This window comes from Epinephelus fuscoguttatus, linkage group LG10 (genome assembly GCF_011397635.1).
Source record: "Epinephelus fuscoguttatus linkage group LG10, E.fuscoguttatus.final_Chr_v1".
Classification (NCBI taxonomy): Eukaryota; Metazoa; Chordata; class Actinopteri; order Perciformes; family Serranidae; genus Epinephelus; species Epinephelus fuscoguttatus.
The window spans coordinates 26,276,550-26,301,495 of record NC_064761.1 but is presented as its reverse complement, the minus strand read 5'-3'; the positions used below and the strand labels follow the sequence as shown (position 1 = coordinate 26,301,495).

At 41.4% G+C, this 24,946-nt stretch overlaps 3 protein-coding genes across 3 annotated transcripts; 1 reads left to right on the top strand and 2 right to left on the bottom strand.

The window, feature by feature from the left end:
* Window positions 1-11: 11 nt before the first annotated feature.
* On the bottom strand, window positions 12-14,631 carry tmprss9 (transmembrane serine protease 9). The gene is made up of 16 exons (XM_049587843.1): window positions 13,984-14,631; window positions 13,114-13,346; window positions 11,435-11,562; window positions 11,274-11,341; window positions 11,006-11,181; window positions 10,802-10,846; window positions 9,282-9,395; window positions 8,937-9,102; window positions 8,553-8,827; window positions 7,866-8,008; window positions 6,510-6,795; window positions 6,291-6,404; window positions 6,046-6,214; window positions 5,690-5,955; window positions 1,216-1,352; window positions 12-546 (listed from the first exon to the last, which is right to left on the bottom strand). The coding sequence occupies exons 2-16, from the start codon at window positions 13,262-13,264 to the stop codon at window positions 385-387; spliced, it is 2,400 nt and encodes a 799-aa protein (XP_049443800.1). The 5' UTR covers window positions 13,265-13,346; window positions 13,984-14,631; the 3' UTR covers window positions 12-384.
* A 2,875-nt stretch (window positions 14,632-17,506) lies between these two features.
* Window positions 17,507-21,097, bottom strand: lsm7 (LSM7 homolog, U6 small nuclear RNA and mRNA degradation associated). The gene is made up of 4 exons (XM_049587587.1): window positions 21,046-21,097; window positions 20,708-20,798; window positions 20,508-20,579; window positions 17,507-18,032 (listed from the first exon to the last, which is right to left on the bottom strand). The coding sequence occupies exons 1-4, from the start codon at window positions 21,049-21,051 to the stop codon at window positions 17,890-17,892; spliced, it is 312 nt and encodes a 103-aa protein (XP_049443544.1). The 5' UTR covers window positions 21,052-21,097; the 3' UTR covers window positions 17,507-17,889.
* Window positions 21,098-21,396: 299 nt separating this feature from the next.
* LOC125895611 (kelch-like protein 23) lies at window positions 21,397-24,913 on the top strand. Its single transcript, XM_049587585.1, has 3 exons — window positions 21,397-22,393; window positions 22,536-22,947; window positions 23,035-24,913. Exons 1-3 carry the CDS (start codon window positions 21,403-21,405, stop codon window positions 23,336-23,338), a joined length of 1,707 nt encoding a protein of 568 aa, XP_049443542.1. The 5' UTR covers window positions 21,397-21,402; the 3' UTR covers window positions 23,339-24,913.
* Window positions 24,914-24,946: the final 33 nt, after the last annotated feature.

Genomic DNA, 24,946 nt, shown 5'->3' with positions numbered 1-24,946 from the left:
TGTCCCTGTAAATGAACCACATATATTCTGAACCCCACACAACATGAAAAAATACACCATGTACAGTAAGTTTACCAGTCAGGACAATAAATAACTGAAATAAATACTTTAAATCATGCATGTGCTAGTAGAATGTCCATAAGCCACAGTCCAGTATTCTCCTTATTTCTTCAATACATTATGAAAAACGATGATCCCAGTTCAGATGATTGCACAGTATTAGAAACAGCACCTATGACCAGTAGTTCACACAGGTCAACACTGTGGAGACTACTGTATATGTGTGGCTTTTAACTTTGGTCCTTGTACAGTACAATTGTTCTGGAGATGTGTCAGGAAAATCCAGTGTGTACGTTTAGCAGGTTCAGGTCCTTTTTAGCCTCTTCAAAAAGGCAGGTGTGTAGATATCCATTTTCTGACTGACGTCACACGCGTGTAAACCCCCGGAAAACCAATTCGCCCACATCCATGTCCCCAGCTGGTCACTCCAGCAATAAACCACTGGCCAGAGGGCTCACGACAGGTCAGCGGCCCCCCAGAGTCTCCCTAAATGATAGAGGGGAGAGTCGAGAAAAAAAGTAGCTTTTAATAATTTGTTAGAAGTTAAAACGACCTCATTGCACCGAGGTCTCCACCATGTAAAGGAGACTAAAACAACTGATTAAGGATGAGTGAGGAGGCAGAAGAGTAAGGCACAAAGAGAATGTCACTTGGATTGCTGCTGAGATGCCAGGTGCTTTGACCGAGACTGGAATGCATGTGGGTTTCCTTACATAAGAAGATTACAGAGAGGAAGCTGGTGAAAAGGGGGGCTCTGTGTTTTACTCTTTCCCATCAGATAAGCATCTCTCACATAAGTGCTGCAATGTTCCTGAACCAGCAACACTTGGTTTCTCCATCATTATAACATTCAACAACATTTTCAAACCATGAATTATTCATATGCTTTTACTTTGTTTTCCAAAGACAACTCCTAAAAACTTCTAAAGATTAAAGGGCATCATTTTCTTTGCTCTGACCTGGTTAACCATCCACTGTAAAAAGATTTGTCAGAGCCGTGGCCCTATTTCCTCCGAGCCTCTGCTCACTTGTGTAATCTCAGTCCACAATTTTACCGCTCAGATGCTGCCAAGGCCTCACCACCCAGATGTCCGGCCCATTTCCAGGCTGTGTTAAAGGTATTTGTGTCACATAGTAGAAAGTTCTTCATCTTACCAAACAGGTGTCCCTGCCTCCCTCCATGGAACCAGCACACATCATGTTAGGAGTCAGCACGTTTCCATACGACTGCTGACAGTCTGCCTGGTCGATGATGTTCACTGCAGCTTTCTGCAGCAGGTTGGTCAACGAACCTGTGCCAAAAATAATCATTGTATTAGACCTACTGGGAGCACTACAACTGAATTCCATTCACCTCCATTGTTCTGGTGCAGCAGCAGGAGTTTCAATGGTGGATAAGTCAGAGTCTCAGTAGATAAAAGTGAAACTATCTGCATGGTTATATACCAAAAAGGGTAAGTGAGAAACAATGTGTGAAAAGACCATGTGACAGTGTTTATTCATAGGGGCTATATCATATTGTGAAGTTGATGGGATGGTGGAGCTGTAAGCGGCTCGCCTTGGTTAAAAAAAAATCCTCATGAACATTTAAAAAGAGGCGTGTTTCTACCTTTTTGGGCAACACTTTACTGAAGGTATCTACAGAAGGGTGACATGACACGGTCATGAACTTCTCATAAACATTATTTACATGTCATGAACGTTTATGACTGCTGTCATTAAGTGTCATTCGGTTTTTGTAATTAAGATGACATTGTTTGGGTTGTCTTGATTATGACATGACATTAATCAAAGTGACATTACCAGAAGATGTCTGTCATGACAAGTTGACATTAACTTTGTTTGGGATGTCCTTATTATGACAACTTGACATTAACCAGGATGACATTACCAGCAGATGTCTTTGTCATAACAATAATAATCATTATGTCAACTTGTCATTAACACAAATTTCTTGTTAATGTCAAGTTATTATGACAAAGACATCTTCTGGTAATGTCACTTTGATTAATGTCAAGTTGTCATAATCAAGACAACCCAAACAATGTCAACTTGTCATTACAAAAACCAAATGACACTTAATGACAGCAGTCATAAACGTTTATGACATGTACATAATGTTTATGACAGGTTCATGACCGTGTCATGTCATAGTTATGACAGTGTCAGGTCACCCTTATGTAGAAACCTTCAAGAAAAGTGTTACCCCTTCCTAGATTATTTAAAAGTACCCTGGGCAAATGATTTGGGGGGTTGCTATTTGAGAAGAGTCATAGACAAAAGCCCAGTGACTGGTACATTCTTCCTCAGTTTGTCCTCGACATGGACTTTTGTAAAATATTGCATAGACTTCACTTTTTGAAAAATAAGCTCTGTAAAATGTATCCAAATATTAGTCCAGCGTGCGACTGTTGTGGGCAATCACCAGCCTCGCTAGACTTTATGATCTGGCACTGCCCAAGAGTCACAGCATATTGGCAAAATATTTTTCAGGCGCTATCAGACGCCCAGGGTAGACCTGTGGATCCTAATTCCACTGACTACACTATTTTGTATTAAAGGTTCTGATCTTGTGTTAACCAGCTCCCAACGTAATATGATGTTATTTGTACCTCTACTAGCACGTAGATTGATATTATTTAATTGGAAGCAAAAACGAACTCCTGCCCATTCTGTCTTTGTGAAGGATGAGATGCACCAACAGCATTTGAAAACAAGTTCTACCAGATCTGGCACCCTTTATAGACCACAGAAAGATGCACTAAGTTTTTCCCCTAACTAGCCTAGTTTAAATGACACAAACGAGAGGGGTCTAGCTGCAGACCTCCAGCATGAGGCTGCTTCCAGGGCAGGCTCCTCTCTCAGGCCGCCTCCAGCGTCAGGCCCAGAAATAACAAACTTTTTGTGCGCCTCCAAAAGGACTCCGGCATTTTCGTCAGTTGCTTACAAGTGAAGGATGTTTGCTATTTGACTGCCGCCGTGCCCGACTTTTGCCAGTTGACTACCACCGTGACAGTAAGTGACAATGACAATTTATATATCCCAAAAAACAAATGCACAGGTTGCATATGTTTGCCGTTTTACCAGCCGCTCTACGCACGTAAATTACCGAATGTTACATATGTTACGCTAACGGTGGCTAGCGGTTGACTACGACGCTCAGGTTATTTGTTGTCTAAATGAACATAAAACGTTTTGCTACCATTCACTCGGTTTATACTTTTACTAATTGTAATATATACTGTGAACATAACATTACTTTTTGCTGTGTTATATAGATGCATCACACAATTATTTAAACAAGTGCAGGGCATATAGTGGAATGCTGCACAGCTTGTCAGTGGAAGTGTCTGCATGTTTCCCTGTTTTATACTCAGGTTATTCTAACAAAAAGCTCCTTTTGAAATGTCCTTTTGATACTTTCTACTTGCTGTTATTTTTACGTGAATAATAGAGTTCATAGCACTGATTGTACAGCAGTTTTGCTATAGGAAGACTACCTTTTTTCTCTCTCTGTCTTCTCCATAGGACAAAGTTGGGGCCAGGGTAATTTATGAATGTAAAAAGGCAGCAGAGTGGGTTGAAACAAACCAGCACTTGTTTTCAGACAAGGGGGAGTTGCCCAGGGTAATCACAGTGGGAGAAGAGGAACTGGCAGAGGCTGTGCAGCAGTATGACAGACTCAGGGTTGAAGATCAAAGTTCCATGGTTGATGACATGGAGAAAGACGCAATCCTGGAGCCATTTAAATTCAAGTTCTACAAAATGGAAGACATGTGGATCGTTTGTGAGGAGACTGCTGACAAACAAGGGTACTTGGCATACACCGATTGTGACATTGAGGACTAATGATGTTCAATAAAAGGCAGAATAAACAGAATGAAAATTTGTCATTTTCTGTATTTTCATATTTGTTTTTTTAAATCATGTATCTAGTGATTTATTTTCATTATACCATGAAGAACACAAGTAAGTTAGTGCATTTTAAGAAAATGAATACACTTTGAAGTCCTCTCCTCCACACATGCTGACATTTTTAAATTTAAGCATGGCTGAAAATCTGATTGGCGTCTATGTCTTCTAAAGATCTTCAGGTGTAAAGTATATCATATAAAAGACAATGGTGGAATCATTTAATGTAATAGTAGACAAAATAATGTATTTCACTTAAATAAATATTATACATGAGATGTTGAGGCTATGGAAAAAAAAAAGCTTAGATTAATTATGCTGCTATGTCGATTGATGGTTTCATGTAACTTCTCTTTAAAGGAGCTGCAGGTTCACAGTGTAAGCAGATGCATGAGCTTCCTTTTGTCATGGAATATATTTTCCACATTAAGTTCAGATCTTTGCAGTAAATTAACGTTAAACTATTATGAAAGGTGGTGTTGTTTTTTGACCGGAAGAGAGGCTCCAACTGTCCAGTCGACAAGCGTTATGTTTTTCTATGAACTTAGCTACAGCTATATGGGCGGAGTTTATAACCCATTTTGACAGTTGACGTTATGCAATAATGCTGCTGGCAGACTTACACCCATGTTAAATGCCACGTTATAAAGAATAGGCAAACAAAAACATCAACATGTATATCTAAGAAATTACATACACATGCATGTACATAAGAAACTAATGGTTTCGCGTTACAGTGTTGTTTAATTGATTATAATTCAGCGGCAAAGCCGCTTCCGCTAAAAGTGTCTACGCGATTTTGTTTTGAAGTTTCTTGTGTGCACTTCCGGTCCTGAGCGTCCTGACACTGGAGGCGGCCTGAGAGCAGCCTGCAGTGGAAGCGGCCTCACGCTGGAGGTCTGCAGCTAGACTCTTTTGACACAAACAGGGTCAATCTGACATCCTTCTAAATGTGTAGGGGCAGGTCTGAAACATCTCCCACATGCCATGCGTGTAGGAGAACTATAGTGGCTGTCACGTAACTCTGTATGACCCTATCTAGAGCCACTGAGTGGTTTTTTGTCCATTCTGGGCTACTGTATAGCAACATGGCAGACTCAGAGAAAGAGTACCTGCTTCTTATGTAGATATAAACAGCTCATTCTAAGGTAACCCCAGAGTTTCCTTCTATAGTGTCCAATATGTCTGATTTTTCTCATCAGTCCTGTTCAACATTTAACGTTAGCGGTGAGACGGACTCGAGCTCACAGCTCAGCTGGAAAAGCCTAACAGCTTGTGGTTTATTTTCAGATATACTACATTGGAGATTACATTCAGTTTTCACACTCCAGGCATTCCACATGCCTGAACACAGAGTTTACTTACCCTGAGCAAGTGTTAATATTGAGAGCTGTGACAGGGAAAAGAAACAATGCTTTGGTGGACACAGTGCAAGCAGGTAGAGTGCTCTTAGTGCATGGTGGCAATGTAGTTACAGATAATGTGCAGATTTTTTTCCCCCATCGACCAATCCACTGGTTGACGTGTGGGTAGAATTTCAGTTAACCAAGGTTTCTTTGGTTGAATACAGCCCCACTTATTTCCATTCAAGGTATGAAAAAAATCCCGGTGTGAATTATTTTAATTTTGAATTAGAAAATGGTCACTGGGCCATCCAGCACCCTGTGGCAGGTCAGATTTGGTCCACAGGCCATCAGTGGGATTTTAAATCTCTCACCTCCTTCCCTCATGGATCCCCAGCCTGTGATGTAGCACTCTGCATTCTTGAGGAAGCGGTGCACTGGTGAGGGGAGACAGACGGACTGGATGGTGTAGGTCATGGGGGCCTGGACTGCCAGCTCCAGCAGAGCCACGTCATGGTCCATGTTGGTGTCATTGAAGGCTGGGTGGATGACGACCCTCTGGATGGGGATGACCAGGGCTCCTACCCCAGAGCGCAGCACCGATCCTAGGCTCACAGCCCAGTGAGTTGGACTTGGGTCACTGTGGGTCATAAATGAGGACAGGCTCGATGTAATGGGAGTCATTTTTGATATCAACGAATATAGTGGTGAAGTTTAGGTTCAGCAGTACCTTTTGAAGCAGTGTGCCGCTGTGAGTAACCATTTGTTGTGAATGAGTGTGGCGCCACAGCGATGCAGTCTCTGGTACTGGAGACTGCCAATCCAAGGCCACTCCCCCCTTCGAGCTGTTACTCCACCCACGATCCTTTGGGAGCCTAACGCAGGACGTACGCCACAGTCTGAAAAAAACAACACACATCAGAAGTGTTTCCTTTAAATCAAAGTGTGTGCACTCCTTTACACATATGAACATACCACAGTTTCTTTCATCAGCCTGGTTGGGGCAGTCTGGGACTCCGTCACACTCTGGGTTGACCTTGCTGATGCAGGAGGTGGTGCTACACCGGAAGTTTCCAGTGCAGTTCAAGACTGGAGGACATAATGGACAGATCATGTAACAAGATATTTGTGATACAATATTTATGACTGACAACAAGTGACAAATAAATTCAGCTGCTTCCAGTATGGCATTACCAGGTAGTGTTGGCGCAGAGGACACATCCATGGCTATGGTCCTAGGTACTGGCGGATTCTGAAAGCTTCCTCCCGTCACAGTAACTGGCACGGTGGGAGCATAAAGGGTGTAATCATGGACCAAGCTGGGATCTGTGTGGCTTAGAATCCAGTTGCGAAGCCTGGTGACACGGGAATAAACCCCAGGTCTGTTGATCTGGGCACAGCCCACACCCCAACTCACCACCCCAGCCAGGAAAAACCTCCCTGGGGCCCCCTCACACACCAGAGGCCCTCCAGAGTCACCCTGCGGGGAAAACACAAGACCATGTCATTTTAGTGATGTTTCAGTTTCAACTAAAGCTTATTTTTTATTAGGGTCCAAGCACTGGCTGCAGGTGGTCACGGGGACCCAACAGGAAGTCGGCCATTTTGAACTTATTGGGCAATTTTGATGCATTTTTGGCCATTTCCAAGGGTCCTACTTTAACAAACTCCTCCTACAGATTGGATCCGATGTACTTCAAATTTTGTCTGTACCATCTAAAGACCTTTGACATCAAATGTTGCTAAAAGCTTGAGTTTTCATCAAACCATGTGACTGTGGCGAGGCGTCAAACTTCCATGTTTCGCCACCAAACAGGAAGTGGTTTGAAACTCCAGCATATGTGGTCCAACCTGCCCCAGACTTCACCTTTTATGTGGCTCCATGCTTGAAGCCAACTACATGCACGTTAGATGTCATGATGATTGCGCCACCTACTGACAGCAGGGAGTAAGACCTATCAGACAATTTTCTTTTGATTTACAGTGAAATTTACACGGTGTGGTCTACAATCAATTTAAAGCAACATGATGTGTAATTAGTGTGTTCTCCAGCGCCACATAGTGGACACAGAAAGTGGTACAAAATGTGAAATAGGTCATTCCAATGCCAACACTCTATGTAGGATATACCATCTCACTCCTGTGTGCAGGGTCTGACTTTCACAAAAATGAACAGCTGCATCTGCTGCTGCCGAGTTGTCAACACTGCTTGCCGCTTTAATTATATATATTTTTATGTACTTTTTTCGGCCTTATTTTGAGAGTAATGGGAAGCTGGACTGAGCCTTTACTGTGGAGGAGTGCCATGTTTTCTCATTATGGTATTAACAATACACATCATGTTATGCTAAAGCAACAGCCCCAGTGGCCTGTATTTTTTAGGGTGTGACTGGTATTAACGTACAGTTTTGACCCTATTTATAGTTTCCAGATCATCAGTGTACATATACACCACTTTGCCCTGAGACAAGAAAGTATTGTAAGAAAGTGTAAGTCGATAGCTGGTGCCATTGTAGCCTCCGTATGTGATGCAAGTGAAACACCACTGACCTGACACGAGTCCACCTTGCCCTGCAGGAATCCGGCACACATCATGTTGTGAGAAACAGCTCCTCTGTACACAGAGGATTTATTGCACACCTTGGAGTCGATGATTTTCACCACCGCCTTCTGCAGTGTGGGAGGCACTGCCGCTGAATGACAGAAGAGCACAGGACAACTGAATTACTCATACTGATCATATTTCAACATGCAGTCCTGCTGCAATGGAAATAGTCAGTATTGATAAAAGAGTGATGTATTATTAATAAACACAATACAACAGATTTCAAGTCTATATGATGTACTGTAAATCAAGAATAACTACACGTAGACTTGGGGAATGTAGTAATATAATAGCGCGACATGAGACTTGATGCCATGCAGGACTTTGGTTGACAGAATAAACTGTAAATATCATCGTTTCCTTGTCTTAAAGCTGGTATTATTGTTAATGGATATAATTTTTTCAACCCTCCTTTCACCAAAGGTCTTAATTTGCCCTGTTTAGTTACTGTATCTTCATTACAAATGATTCATGTCTCATTATCGCCTGTAAGCTAAAAGCAGTCAATCCCAAAATATTAAAATGCTTAGTTGTCCACGTCATGGTATCGGGTACTAAAAACATGAGCTCCATTTCACTCTAAGTCCCTCATCTATTGGTGTGTTAAGCTGTACTCCTGCAGGCAGACTCACGGTTGTACTGGTGAAGTGCGCCCCACCCTGACACCACGCAGCTCTGTCCAGGGGCAAACACATGAGACGTGGAGGGCAGACAGACAGGCTGGATGTAAGAGCTGAAGGTGAGAGGGGTCTCCAGCTCCAGCACAGTAACGTCGTTGTCAGTGGTCATGGGGTTGTAGTCTGGAGACACGATCAGCGACTTGATGTTAATCGTTGTGGACTCGGACTCCTCACCGCTCACTAGTCTGGCCCCGACCAGGGCCGTCCACTCTGTGGGGTCGTTGTCCCTAAAAAAACAGAAAAGAAAGAGATAAGGAAAGTTTAAAAAATACATAAAAGCACAAACTATAGTGATAAAAACTGATTTGAAATTGTCCCCAAATTCTGAATGCTTACCTCTCAAAGCAGTGAGCTGCACTGACCAGCCAGCGTTCACTGATGATGGAGGCTCCACAGGTGTGGCGTCCATGGTACCTCAGACTGACCTGCCATGGCAGCTCCCCTTGCCGAGCATCCTCACCACCCACCACTCGACTCCCCATAGCGGGACGTGTACCACAGGCTGATGGGAAAAGTTGGATGATACCATCAAGATGGAGATGAAGCAGTCATGTTTTTTCTAACAGTTATGATAATTCATGGTAATCGTGCATGCTTGTTACCAATAACAACTAAAAGAAAATCAAATAATGAGGCTTGAAAAGGACAGCACTAAAATTTGCAGTTTCAAGAGCCGCTCACCACAACGAGCTTCATCAGATCCATCAGCACAGTCGGGGACAAAGTCACACTCTGGATTCAATTTGGTGACGCATTCTCCATTGTCACAAGTGAAGGTGTTGTCAGGACACCTGGCTGCAGAGCCCAGATAATCGAAAAAATGTCAGGATGAGAGTTACAAGGTACGATATGAACGTCACAGGGATGAATAAGGAATTAAAACAATATTTTGAGAGGAAACTCCAAATTAGTATCAAATAATATGTATATAATGTTTATTTCTAGTGTAATTTTTTTTCACACGAGGTATTTAGGTACAAGAAGGATGACTAGGCTCACATTCTTTGCATTCATTTGTCTTAAAACAATACTTACATGCCCACATGTACATTGCAAGAGTTATTGGTCACTGTTATTAGTCCTCCTTTTCATGCTGCATGAAGAGATGGATTACTATTGAGACTTAATGAAGGGACCTCTTTACAGCCAGTATGAACAGCACTTGAGTGCTGTTTTATGGTCTGCAAAAATGTGACCATTTCCTTTGAAGGTCAGAGATAACAGTCAGCTTTTTAAAGGTATACTACACAGGAACGGTCTGTAGCTTTTTGCAAAAGTGAAAGTGAGAGTCAACCCCAGATTCCTTCGCCTTGCTATATTTGCAGAGGTTTTTTCGTCACTGTATGCACAATTTTGGTAGCTTCCTCTTGGGTGCGTGCTACTCACGTTTTGGCACCTGGTAGCCACTTTTTAATTAAGTCCCAATACACTGCCGCACACACACTTCAGGTGGGTCATAAGCATAGACTATATAAAATAATGGATGTAGCTACTGTGACGTCACCCATAGGTTTGTGGACTGCCATTTTGAAGCCTTGAATTTGGCATTTTGGCCGTGGCCATCTTGTTTTTTTGGAGCCAGGAGTGACCTATTTGGACAAGAGGGTACAGCTGTGGAAGAGCGAGGGGTGGATCTGACTTATAGACTGAGGTGACGCTTCACAGACTCTTAAGGCTCTTAAATAGCCTATGGATAACGTTAAGTCTTAATAACATTTAAACAGGTGCGTCACATAAAAATTCACTCCCCCATACAGTTGTCAGGCTCTTAACATGTTTATTCCTGCTGTAAAGTTGGGCATTTTTAACATGGGGGTCTATGGACATTTTTGACTGACCATTGACTCACTTTTGGAGCCAGCCTCAAGTGGCCATTTGAGGAACTGCAGTTTTTTGCGAATCTTAAATGTTAGCTTAATTTTTCCGCCCTGGAGGTTACTGCTTTTGTCATAAGTGATGACTGAGAGGGATTACTGTTGTACTGTTGAAAAATCCTGCATAATATACCTTTAATCTATCCAACTATCTATCTTAAAAGACTCACAGAAAAGCACATTTGTCTGTGATAAACAGGTCAACATGTCACACTATGCCCTGATATTAAAGACACACCCCATTTGGTATTCCAAGACACTGTAAACATAAACTGGAGGATTATTTGTCGGCACACTTTAACATGGTTGCACAACATAATCACTCACCTATCATCTCATCTCCGATAGCATAAAACGACTTCCCACTGGCTCCTGGAAATGAGGAGACAGACAAACATTAGATCCTGTGAGGACACTTGAAGCCCTGAGACAAAGCATCGCACCAGCTGTGGCCTATTTTCATCACTCCCACTGCACACATCAACTCGTAGGGCCACAGACAGCCAGCTGATGACAGTATAATTTTCCTACCCAGTAAGATGATAGCGTTGATGTCTCCAAATTCTGGCACCTCCAGTGGTTTCCCATGCATTACTGAGCTGAGCCCCGCTCTCAGCAAGTCCTGAATGAAATTGTCTGAATACTGCTGGATCTTGGACACCCTGAAGACCAGTCTGAATGTTGCCATCACGTCACCATTAATGTTACTGGGAAGACAGGAAAACAGACAATGTTGTTTGTTGCTTCAGACCAGTTTTTTTTCGCTCAGTGTAAATGATCCACTTCAGCTTTCACTCACCCATAGGCAACAATACTCCAATCAACGTAGTGATGTGATATCGATGAGGCAGTGAACACATTTTTAATCTGTAAGAAAGTGAAAATATACGCCAACAATTAAACACTTTTTTTTTTTTTTTTTTAAATTGGGTGCTCAATGTGGTGACAATCAGTACTAACCTTGGACTTTAAAACTGAGGTCAGTACTATGGAGTAACCAGAGTTCTCATCCTGCAGAACTGGATCATACTTCAGACCTTTCAGCTCCACTGTCTCCATGAAATAATGCTGCTCCTGCACCAGGTAGGCTGAAAACACCACAGTGGAACAGTTAAGTCTTACAGATGACTTTATATCCTCCTGAGACCTGAACTTTTGTTTGGTATGCATTTGCAATTTCTCCTTGCTATTTGGGATTAGCAGGATCTGATCAATGAAAAAACTAAACATTGTCAAAGATAATAAAGTCCCAATGTCCTAAAACAAGACAATAATAAAGTCCTAATATCCTCAAATGAGACGACGATAAAGTCCTAATATTCTCAAACAAGCCGACATTAAAGTCCCAATGTCTTCAAACAAGACGATAATTAAGTCTCAATGTCCTCAAACTAGATGATTAAAAAAAGTCCCAAAGTTCTCAAACGAGACGATAATAAAGTCCTAATGTCCTCCAATGAGTACTTCCTAATTACCAGCGTCTTAGCTTGTTGCCGTTGCTAAAATTGGTCAATTTTGTGTGACATATCAAACTACAAACGTTATTAATCATAAATATACAAGTTAAACCAAAAAATGTGATCAGGTTTTGGACCTTGTCCACTTTTGTGTCGGGATCAGCTGCAGACTGACTTGGCAAAGATGGCTGCCATCTTGTTTTTACATGGACTGGTGTATTGTGACCTTACTACCACTATGTGGCACAAAAAAGTGTCCACAAATGAGGTCAACAGGTCTAAGTCAAGTAAATGAAGCATAAGGTCCAGTTAAGCCAAAACATGATGTCCCCATATGAGGACACAGGGTCTCAGGAGGATATAAAAATTAAATTTAGAAATTGTGCTAGAGTAGTAGCTTTATACATATATATATATATATATATATATATATATATATATATATATGTATATATATAACTGAAAAACCTTGGAGTTATCTTTGATTTGAATCTTAGTTTTGAAGCACATATTAGAAGTATAACCAAAACTGGATTTCATTATGTTTAGAACATTGCCAGTAGGGATTAAATCAACTGTTTGTCTCCCAAGCCGACACACAGAGACACTAATGCATGCTTTTATCGCCTGCAGAATTAATTACTGTGATGCTCTACTTTCTGGTCTTCCTAAGAAGAGGCATCATTTCATAACTATGGTCCATGTCTGTGGAACAGCCTGTCTGAAGACCTGAGGGCCGCAGAGTGTTGATGTTCTTAACAGCAAACTCAAGACCTATTTTAGTCTGGCTTTTAATTGAACTTTTTTTTTTAAGATTATTTTTTTCGGGCTTTTTTGCCTTTAATGTATAGGACAGGGTGGGGTGGGGGGGTGGGGGGTGATATGCAGTAAATGGTTGCAAGCCGGACTCGAATCTGCGACCACTGCATCGAGGCATCGCCTCTGTACATGGGGCGCCCGCACTATCCACTACGCTACCGACGCCCCTTAATTGAACTTTATTTCTTTTTTTTTTATGTTGTATCTATTATTGTTGTGTATTTATCTATTGTTTACTTATTTATTTATTTCCTTAATTGCTGACTGACTTTGTGTTGCAGTCTGTTTGTATAAAAAGTGCTATATAAATAAAATTTGATTAATTGATTAAGTATGAAACTGTGTGGTGACTGTGCCACTCACCAATAAGCAGCCCTACAAAGACCCCGATGACGAGGAAGAAGAGGAGGAAGGCTATCAGGGTGCTTCTGCAGCAGGCAGAGTTGGAGGGAGCAGAGGAGGCTCCTGGAGAAGACCACGGCTCTCCTCCTCCTCCATCCTTCTTCACCTCCATGTTGGATTCACAGCACCAACCTCACAACTCACATTCTACTGAGTCCAGTATCATAATGCCTCACAGACAAAATGATCCAGCCCTGGCAAAACAATAGTGACAAATAGTTGAGGATACACTCAGGATGGATATATCCTGCTATCAATAAAACATATACAATAAGAAATGTGATTTTTGTCCCTCTAGTTTGCATTTCAACAGACAAAACTCTGCACATGTACAAAACAAACAAATGAATGAATAAATAAAGTTTGTTCATGTCTTCGGATTGTCGATTAATGGACTACTTACTGTTATTTACAGTCGTTAGTACAAGCCATATTCTACAATGGTGTTACAAAAATCAAGGAATAAGGTCCCAGAATGAAATTCTTATGTCCATGGAGATGTAGCTGTAACGTACCGACTGTAAACTAAAGACTACACAGACACATCAGCAGTGGGTCTGGTCGGGAGAGCCGATGGAGACTGAACAGGACGCCCACCAGAGACCAGGGAGGCCATGTTGCCCGGGGATCACACATCAGATGTGGAAAAAGGTTAAACCAAAAACAAGCCAACCTCCCCAAAGTCTTCAAAAAGACAGGATTTCAATGAATAAACCGACTCGATGCGAATATTCACAGCACCAGCACATTGCGCACGGTGTCTCCAGGCGCATCACAGCGCGCAGAGCATCAAACAATAAAGGCTTTATATTCTGAAGTAAACTCACTCACCTCTTTCTTCTGAACATTCACCAAATCCCGCAGCTCTCAGCGCATGACCTGGCGCACACAAGAATAGATACATGGATGAAGGAAGACAAGGCAGAGAGGTCCGCTATTTGTTCCACCTGCCAAGGGGCGTGCCGTGTCCGTCCCGCAGGTAGCTCACCTTTTCAGTTTACTTTAGGAGGTCGGCTCGGCTTCAGAAATCCCCGGCCGACCCTCCTCCCATCGGGCCTGATCCCTTCAGTTACACCCCGGTGTGCACAGGCATTTACTGTCACCTCAGAGCTCCCATAATCTCCAGGTAAATAATAAATGGTTACTCCTTTACGCACAGGTTGGAGGAATGTAATGTAAAAGAGGTGCATTAATAAACTGCTCAGTGGAGCTCAGTGCTGCCTCTAGTTGCTGCCTGCTTGTGCTCCATTGACACAGTGACTGAGCAGCAGAGGAGGAGCGAAGCCTCCTGGAATCCTGGCTGCATGTCCCGGCCTCACAACACCTGGCAAACCATTAGGCTCCTTTTACCCGGATTACAGTTCCTCCAAACTGTTAAAGGTGTCTTTACTGCGAGTTTATAAGTGTGTGCTGATTCAGCATTTACACTGTTGTTATCCAAATCTTTATTATTCTGACTTCTTATTGGGTGTAAATGCTACAAAGTATTTCACAACCTGTTTTTCTGGGGGCAAAAATTGTTCGGCTAGGTTTTCTGGTATCTAACTCCTTCCACATTCTTAAACATAGAAACTTCACTCAAAATCAAATGTTCAGCTCAATTAAGACATGATTACTTTTATCATTCCTAAATATTCATTTTTGGGATTTTTCCCCCATTCAAATGAATAGGTGTACTGTTCAAATTTGACACAAAATCATGCTTTTACACTCATTTTTGACTCTTTTCTCCTTCCTGTAGAAACTCATTCGAACATCTTTCATACATTCTTGGTATTATTCAACTTTCAAATCCCATTCAAACTTTTTGGATATTTAAACTTGTTTGCAGCATAGTAAAAATGCCCTTTTAAGGTTTTTACATTAGTGACCGCTGGATGAAATGTTCAGAGCTAGAGGAGGGACTCAGCTGTTATTGTTAATGTTTAAGGCTCTTTAAGAACATTCCTGCTTGTATTCATTTTTTCCTACCATTTATACTTTTCTGATTTTTTTTTTAGCAATGCAAGTCTATGGAATGAGCTTCACATCCTCTTAAACCTACTGTACACCTACTGAAACGATACTCCCCCCACAGCGACAGAAATCAGTTAAACTTAAAATAGGTTGCAAGACTTGGAGCTATCAAACTTGTATTAAACTTTTTGATATCTTTTACAATTTTTGCATGTCTGCAATTTACGTTTTATGCTGTTTTCAGATGTTTTCTGAGTGAAGACTTGGTGTGTATTGAGTTGCCTAGAGTGGGTGACCTAGGGATTTGTTCCAAATTGCCTACTTTTTCTTTTTACTTTCAGGGCAGCTGCCCTTTAAAGTATGTACTGTTGCATGCATGCATACCACTGTCTCGTAACATTATGCCCTAAACTTCGACCCTCTTACACATTTATTCGTTACCTTTGAGACAAAACAAAATGCCATTCACCTAGCTCGCCAGAGATGGAGGTAAACCCAGAGATCTGCTGTTGTTGTTACTTTGCAGTGCAGTTCTAACTTTAAAGTTATAGCTGTATATAAGGTAGATTCAAACATATATTCACCACAGTAAAATTACATGTTTTTCTGTCATTATTTTCATAGACATGTCCTTTGGTTGTTGGTTATCTTTATGATTTTTTGTTCATGTAAACAATTAATATTCTTATTATTGCTATTCAAACGGTCATCACTTAAATTTGCTGTCAGCTGTCATTGTGGTTTCTGAGAGCCATCATCTGTCAGTCGAGATGAATTGTCCGCTGTGCAGAGGATTGTGGTCAAAATAGCTAGAAAAGCATGCTGGCTTGCATGCTGCAAAATACAACCAGATGTCGTAGAACATCCTGGTATTTCTGGCATACTGTATTTGACACACTATGTATTAGAACATACTAAATCTTTTCCTGGCATACTACGTGGTATTATAGTATGGGTATTTGGATGCACAGTAGTTCTTTCTGCCTCTCTTCCTTTAAAAAAATTTCTGACTTAAACTCCTCTTTTGCCCAGTTGTCACTCTTCATTCACAGGTTTACATCAAAACAGATATTTTTGTCTTCTTTCAGATGATATGCCCAACAAGAGATGCCTTTCCTTCCCTTTAAACAGAAACAGCTGCATAATCACCATTGGCAGACTCACCAGACTCTCATAACACTCATCGCATAACACATTTCATTCAAAGTCGACAGACACAAAATTAAACTCACTGAAGCTGTTTTGGCTCGTCTTTTAACTGTTCAATCACCAGCTCTGGTTTGGTTGAAATAAATCCATAATACACCCAGTTCGATGTGAAAATATGCTGGCTCTATACACGCTAAAATTAGTCTGGTAGATTTACAGGCATTTATTTCAGGGCTGCTTGAGGTTAAACAAAACAAAGTTTACTCTTTAACAAAAAGGCCCATCTCTGTAAGGATCATTTCCTTAATGTTGTCAGACACTTGTGACATCCACCTGTCAGTGGCAAAATCAAGCACTTTTAGTGAACATAGCCGTAGCAGCTTGTTTTGTATTCTTGACAAGAAAAAAAAAATACTCAGCTATAAGTGGTAAAATTGAACTGTCAATACTTTGTAATTAGTGTTTTCATAGTAGTCCCTGATTTAAAAATTGCTTGGATCTTAACAAAAAACACATTTACTTGCCATTTCACTGACACCAATATATATAATCCATTTCACCAACCTACCTGAAATAACAATCCTAACAAAGCTAAATCAGTTTACTTAAATTATTCCCCCACCCTGCTTAAAGCACCTCAGAGTCGGAGCAGTTAATACCACAAATGTCTCTTTGTCAGTGCAGACAGGCTTGAGTGGCTTATCTTCACACTCACAACACACACACACTCCCTTTATTCCTTTAAACACTTTCAAAGATCACAATCAAGTACCTCAGTTACTGGGTGAAAAAGATGATGGAGCTGCAGGTAATCCGGCAATTTGTTCACAGATTACCATTAAATGGTTACGAAGTCCAATAGGTGGTTCGAACTAGTTTGCAAGTGCTTAATAAAGATATATGACACAATCTGTAGCTTGTGTGTGTTATTAAAAGACTGCAGGTGTAAATCATCTGCAGCTAACTCAGGTGAAACTGTTGAAAAAAATATTGTTTTTTAAACCAAATTAGGCAGCAATGTCTTCGAGGTGCAGACAGACCACAAATAACAAGTAACTTTACAAAATGCAGGTGGGTCAGTGGACAGACTGCTGATTTAATCCCTACTGGAAAGGCTGCTTGATTCAAGATTGCTGTGCCACACGGAAACAGCAGCAGAGAATCAGACTGCTATCAGTGAATAAAGATTCTGTCATCTAGTTCTCCATCCATATATCCAATGTGTACAAGAACGAGGGAGAACAAAATATATCAACACTCAACATACATTTTCATTTTATTTTCTTATCAAAAACAACAAAGAATAGTAAAAAGTTTCATATTGTGGCTAAAAAGAAAATGGTTTCGTTTAACATTTGTGTGGGCTCTTCTCAACTCAAATCTTTGCACACTTGCACACCACAGACAAAAACAAAAGTGAAGTGCTTTCAAGTGTCCTTTTGCTGATCAACTAAGATTTTTAACAGAAATCTGCTTTGTTGGACGCATTGTTACTGTTATGTTTTTTAAAAATTAAAACAACAAAAAACTCCACAAAATGTTCCAGTGTGTGCATGGATCTAGCTGTGTGTGTGTGTGCGCGTGTGTCTGCGTGCGTGTGTGATAGTAACTCAGCGAGTGACAGGCTGTGTGCTAGCCGTCCTGTTGCTGTATGAAGGGGTTTGGTATAGCCTCCATGCCATCCTGAGGACAGATTAGCACTACGGAGGTTCCTCTGCAGACCACCAGCCCCAGCTGCCTGGTGTCTTCTGTCAGCTTCAGCTGGTCGTCAGGATCTGGACACACAACGATGGATAAAGGTTACAGACATGCAAGAGTTAGAAGTTCACATGAGAAGATGCATTCAATGAACCTGAACCTGCCACACTGTTGGACAGGTGTCAGTAACGTGCAAAAACCCAGCAGTGCAGCAGGAAAGGTGGTGACGAAGGAGAATATTGGCATGTAAACATGAATGTTAACAGCACAGGTTTTCAAACTTTTAAGAAAAACTGGCTTTGCAAATAAGAAAAATCCATTCTGCATGCTTGCAAATGCATTTTGGTGTGTAACACTGGCTGTAAACAGAAACTTTGTCCACAATAAAACTACACAGGGTCCCTTTAAATGGATCCTGCACAGTCTTGTGGCACACCATGAGTACGATCTGATTCAAAACAGGGCGTCAGAGACAGCCTGAGCTGTTTCCCTCACCAAGCTGTTAGAAGTCCCTCACAAATCTGACTAACTGCCCACAAACTGTAAAGTTCAACTAAATCTCAGTTTTACTTTCATATTGCTTCTGCTTGTCATAATCGCTGGTAAATAATTGTAGGACTAAACACACTTTTAATGATGAGACTGACTAAAATTGGCAAGGTGTTAGTAGTGCTTTGGGTCCACTCTTCAGGGGCTGCTGTAAGTTTCCTTAGCCACCAGGCGTCACTGTGCCTGCTGCATTTATAGCTGGGAAGTCTGTTTTTTGTGTCATAAAAGACAGCCCATTAGGCTTAATCCCACATAACTAATAAATATATTTTGAAATACAACCCTTTATATAAGGAAGTGGATGATAACAGTTAAAGGTTTCATGGTTTACAACCAAACACCAGTCATGTTTTGGAGTTGAGAGGAACATTCTGCTCTGTAGTCTCCATACAGACACTATCATACAATCACTTTTTCCACTTTTGTTTGACAGACAGCAATATACCAGTAACATTATTTGGCAGCGATGGAATATTGCTGTAAATCTTGATAATCTGTGCTACTGCTCCACAGTTTGCATATCACAGTTGGCAGTTGGCATTATGTGGTAGTTTCAGTTTTGTGTTGAAGTCTATTTCGCTTTATTTCCTGTAGTGCTGCCCTCAGTGGATAGGATAAGGGCATAATTTAGGTTCATAATGGTTATGGTTAGGTGTTGCAGAGATTACTAGTTTGGGTTCAGGTTGTTGATGTCAACTGTCAATTTGTTAACCGCAGAGAATATTTTGGACTGGTTACACGTCAGAATGTGGGTTAATTTTGCTACTCTTTTGTTTACTGCACTGCGCATCACCTGGGTCTGGTGGGAACTAGCTCGCATGAGTGGTGCCACTCATTTGGCCATTACTGCCAGCAGCACCAAGCACACCCAACAGTCACTAGCCATCCTGACACTGCTGTAATGTTATAGGAGGTTTTACAGCAACACATTTTGGTACCAGGACATTATTAGCAATTGTAATCACAGAATGAGTTGTGCAGCTAGTTAGCTAACGTTAGCTCACGTTAGCTCCCTCCCGACCCTGTGGGGCGCAGTGCAGAGTAGCCAAAAAACCAGTGGAGACCAGACGTTGGGCAGTGGGCATGTTTCCACATGTTAATGTGACTGGCTGTCTGTCTGTCAGCAAAGCCAACAGAAGATAAAAATGATAAAATAAATTTGCAAAACACAAAATTTCACCACCTGTAAATGGATCGTACTTTGGAATGTATTGCTAAAGCCTCACTAAGTCAAAGGTGCGCCATACTAAAAGGAAAGGCCTCAACATCCATTTTTTCCCCTACAAAACTTAATCAGTTAGTTACTGGTTAATGTAATAATATACTGCAAAATTGGACCGGAAGTAGTCGAACATCCTTGTATTTTTGGCACACTGCATTTGACATACTATGTATTGGGACATACTTTTTCTATACCACACTAGGGCTGCAACTAACAATTATTTTCATTGTCGACTAATCTGTCGATTATTTCTACGATTAGTCGACGAATCATTTTATCGAAAAATGTGTTAAAATGTTGAAAAATGTCACTGACTATTTTAATAGTCGATTAGTCATTAATTAGTCGACTAATCGTTGCAGCCCTATACCATACTATGTAGTAGGGCAGTATGGGTACTGGGACGCACAGATAGATAGCTCACTCTAAAGTAAGGAAATCACCAACGATTTCTCAAGTGATAATACAATAATGAAAACATAGTTATGAATATTACACTCATTTATGCTGATAAATCACTCTTAATCCTTCACACTGGGCATTTAAAGGCAACACAAGGTTATACATATTAGTAGTCTAGTGGAGCACAGTTCTCCAGTGTCTTTCGTTACACAGTATAATTGGCCTCCTGGATATGAACAAGATTTACACTGTCATGTCAATGGCAATATTCCTCCGTCACAATCAGCGCACTGCTGAACGCAAATTAGCTCAGTTTGACAACTTTTTATGACTCAAGAACACATTTCATTTGGACTTAGCAGAATGGTTTGCAACTTACCACGCATGTACTCGATTGTTCCGTCCAACACCAGGTTCAACAGAGGGTCAAAACCCTTCAGGACACCGCTGGCTGAGAGGGAAACACAGTGTCAAGCATTAGTGCGGATCACTTTAATGACTTCAAGGGAAACAAACGCACCATTTACACCGGCTAACTAGGTTAGCATTAGCTTATTATCATCACAAAAATCCACCTACCCTCTCGTCCTCCTTGAAACTTCACTCGAATCGGCTTGTCGATGTATTTTGACAAGTCGAAGATGCTCTCCTTCTTCTTCTTCTCTTTATCCTGCACAGAGCAAAGGGACATTTGTTTGTAAGTCACATGTAAGCTCGCGCACAAACACCAACTTAGCCTCAGGTTAGCTCTGCTTGGCTAGCTAAGTTAGCAGCAGTCGCTTTACATTTGAACATTTCTTCTACATCCCAGGTCAAGTACGGAATAAATAATTACTGGCTAAAGATATCTTTTACAATGTTTAAGGGTGCAAATGTAAAAAGAGGCTTGAATGAAAGCGAAAACCATACGAACTCACCGCCATGTTAACTGTATAACCCGGAAGTTAAACTGTGACCTCAGAAGTGTTCCACCAATCAAATCATTGAGCGCCTCCAGCCGACGTCACTAGTTTGTTTTTTATTAGTTTAATGAGCCTATTATTAAATTACTAACCGGAGGAAATTATCAGGGTTTAATATTAAAACAGTTGTATTATATTATTAGCCTCCCTGTGTTATAATCAACATGTGTTTTTCAATCTGACCTCCTTTTCCTTGTTGTGTTTTCAGCCAGCAGTCAGTCAGGGGGAAAGTCTATTAATACCACCAGTTGGTGGGTTGTGAACTAGATCAGGGACTAGGCACTGCACAGAAGACGGCTGGGTGGCTGTGACATGGCCTGCAGAGCCAACACTGAGCTGAAACCTCAGAGCTTTAAATTCACAGTTCTCTCTGAGCAGATAAACAAACTTGAGGAGGACAAATCTGCTTCACATGTGACAGACTCTGACTCTGCACCTGATGCAGTCCCTGATGCTATTCTCCGGGTGGAAGGAGAGAGTTTTTATGTCAACCGTCAACGCCTGGCCCTTCAAAGTCCCTACTTCAGGGCGCTGTTTTTTGGCGGTGGCCTGGAGAGCAGCAAAAAGAGAGTGGAGATCAAGGGTGTGAGTCTGCAGCATTTTAGGGTTTTGATGGAATACAGCAAGACACTCAGTCTGGCTCTGGACAGAGAAAATGTTCTGGGGATCCTTGAGACTGCTGATTTTTTACAACTGGAGCGAGCCAGACTGCTGTGCTGCAAGTTCCTGGAGCGTGAGCTGCATCTCAGTAACTGCCTGGGAATGATGGCCTACGCCTGGCAGCTGGGCTGCACTCAGCTCTACGCCGCAGCACGACAGGTGGTGCTCACACATTTCTCTGCTATTGTGGCTGAGGAGGACTTCATGTCCTTGTCTAAGGAGAGCGTAGCAGACCTTCTTGCCTGTGATGACCTGGCCATCTTTAAAGATGATCTGGCCCTGGAGGCCACCCTACGCTGGGTGTCTTTTGACCCCAAACGAGAGGAATATTTTCAGGAGCTCGTGGAGCTGGTGAGGCCTGAGTCGCTCTCTGTACCATTTGTCACTGAACTTTTGATCAAAATGAAAAGCTCTGACCCCGTAGCCAAGCTCATCTGCAAGCTGGATGAACATTTCCCGGCATCTTGGTCAATAGGAAGGTCAGTGAAGAGGATCAGGGCCAGAGAGACCCTCTTTGTCCTGGGTGGACCTCACGATCAGGAGCAGCAGTCACTGTACCAGTTTCACCCGCACAGTGGAAGATGGCAGAGCTGTGCACCTCTGCAGAGGAAGAACCTCACACAGTACTCAGTAGCTGCAGTAGGTAAAGATGGGGTGTGGATGATGGTGATGAAGATGAGGGTGATAATAAGTGTGTAGATTTATGTCAATCATCTGTACATTTGTATATTGAATACATTTCCTACATTACATTTTTTAAATTTCCTGATTCTCTGATTTTGTAGGAGACAAGGTGATCGTGACAGGCGGCTACTTCCGGGACGTGCTGTGGTTCAGTGTGGACTGGGTCAGGATATACGAATGTGGGAACCAGCGCTGGGTGGATGGGCCGGCCCTGCAGAAGTCCAGGCACAGTCACTGCTCCATAGGGCTGGACTCTGTACTGTACGTCCTGGGGGGCAGCATGGACGAAGGGCTTGTGGCTAACGTGGAGAGGCTGGTCCTGGGGTCAGAGGAGGGCTGGGTGGAAGTCAGCCCCTTGGTCAGGGCTGTGGAGAGAGCCGCCACTGCTGCTCTGGGGTCATGTATCTACGTGGCATGTGGCCTGGATGAAAACGGGGAGGTGTATGGTGGAATTCAGAGGTACATGGTGAAGGAGGATCACTGGGATGTGGTCTCCTATTCTCCGTTTCCACGGTGAGTGCGTTTTTAATAGCAGACTTTAATTTCTGTCATAATCAGACACAAACTTAGTATATGGTTTTCAAAATAACTCTTTCACAGATATGACCTGGTTGCCACAGAGCTCAATGGTGCCCTCTACCTGTTTGGAGGCCTCGCCTTGCGCTTTGACGTGGAGACAGATGAGTGGACTGTGCTAGAGGAGGAAAGTCTGGACAGGAAGTTTTTCTGTGGCTGCACAACAGTCACTGGACAGATATACTTGGTCAGCGAGAGGAAGAGTAACAAAGCATTCCCAAACATGGTGCTGATGGACCCCTACATAGACACCTGCATTGAGGTAGATGATGCCATACCCTGCCCGGTGCCCCTCAGAGGGTGCGTCACCATGAGGATGTTCCTGTGACCGAAGGAAAGCACGTTCATCTTGTTTGTGGTTCTGTTAAAGACTGTACTGAATAATTCAAAGCCTCCTTCATGATGTTGACATTTGAATTCTAAATCCAAATTCAGATGCTAAACAGCTTTTTTTTTTTGCATGTTTATTAATTCTTTTTAAACCCAGTATTTCTGCACAGTTGCGCATAAAGATGAGCACAAACTAATATTAATAGTATTATATTATTTGTGTATAATGAGATATTCCAGTGGTGGTTGCATAGGAGTGTTTCCGACTTGTGTGATCCAAACCTTTCCAGTATCTCCAGAGCATTGCAAAATATCTAAAAGTCAAAAGAAAGGAAGTGTTTATCTCATGATATGTTCTGCTTAAACCCATATTTGTTGGTGTTTGCTCTCCTGCTTGTCGCGCACAAAGGAAGACACGCACCTGTATTAATGAGGCAGTCTAGCTTGGTGCAGATCTTCCTGTAGGCGACATAGGCAGCTGTCACATAAAAAACCAAAAAAAAAACAAACATCCGACACAAGTGAAATTGTGGAGTAGAGTTTATGTGGAAAGAGTTTGAGTAAGAAAAAATGAATAGGCAAAAGCCTTTCTGGCTGCAGTATAAGCGAAGAAGATGAAATTTGCACACACCGTATGTTCTTATTGTTTGTTATTTATTATTGTTGTTTGTCACCTGTTTATTTGTGTTGATTTTTCATTAGGTATTTTTGTTGTTGGTAATAAATAAAATAAAATAAAATAAATGTAAAAGGGGTGGGGGTAGGGTGCCAGTGGAAGTTTGCCAAGGGTGCCAAATGTGTTGTTTCCGGCACTGGAGCAACACTCTAACAGCACTATAAATACATTTATAAATTGAAGAAAATTAATTAAATAAAAAAAAACAAAAAAAAAACACCCCAAGTCATTTAATCTGATGCATCACCATATCAAAACTGAGAATTTTGTTGGAGAATTAAAAGAAATATCAGGGTGATGACATAAAAAGAAAATGACAGTCATTCAAAGCCTTATTTTAAAAGCCTTGAAAAATATATATATGTATACATTAGGAGTGGGGGAAAAATTGACACAGCATAGTATCGCGATATTTTTGTGCAACAATATCATATTGTCACACAGTGCCATGTATTGATTTTTTATTATATATTTTGTTAATACTACAAATAAAAATTAAACTTTAGGTACCCTACTAGACTAATATAATGAATTGCTTTTTCAGTCCACTAGATACATTTTGCTGCTGAAAAAAAAAGCTCAACTCAGATGAAGAGACCGAAAGTTTTATATTATTAGATAAAACAGATATTAACAAAGTTTTCATTAAAAAAATACAGTTGAAAAAAGGTAATAAATCACAATATATCATCACAAAATATTTTAGCGCAATACTCAGCATATCGCAAAAGATTTAAAATGGCAACAATATTGAATTGAGACTTAAGTATCATGATAACATTGTATTGTATCAATTCTCTGATGATTCTCATCCCTGATATATATGTTAGTATATATACATACAGTGGGTACAGCCCTAGTTACAGTATGTATATGTGTTTAAGAAAAGTGCCATTTTTATTTAAGAGCTCAGGATTAGGGTGAAATTTA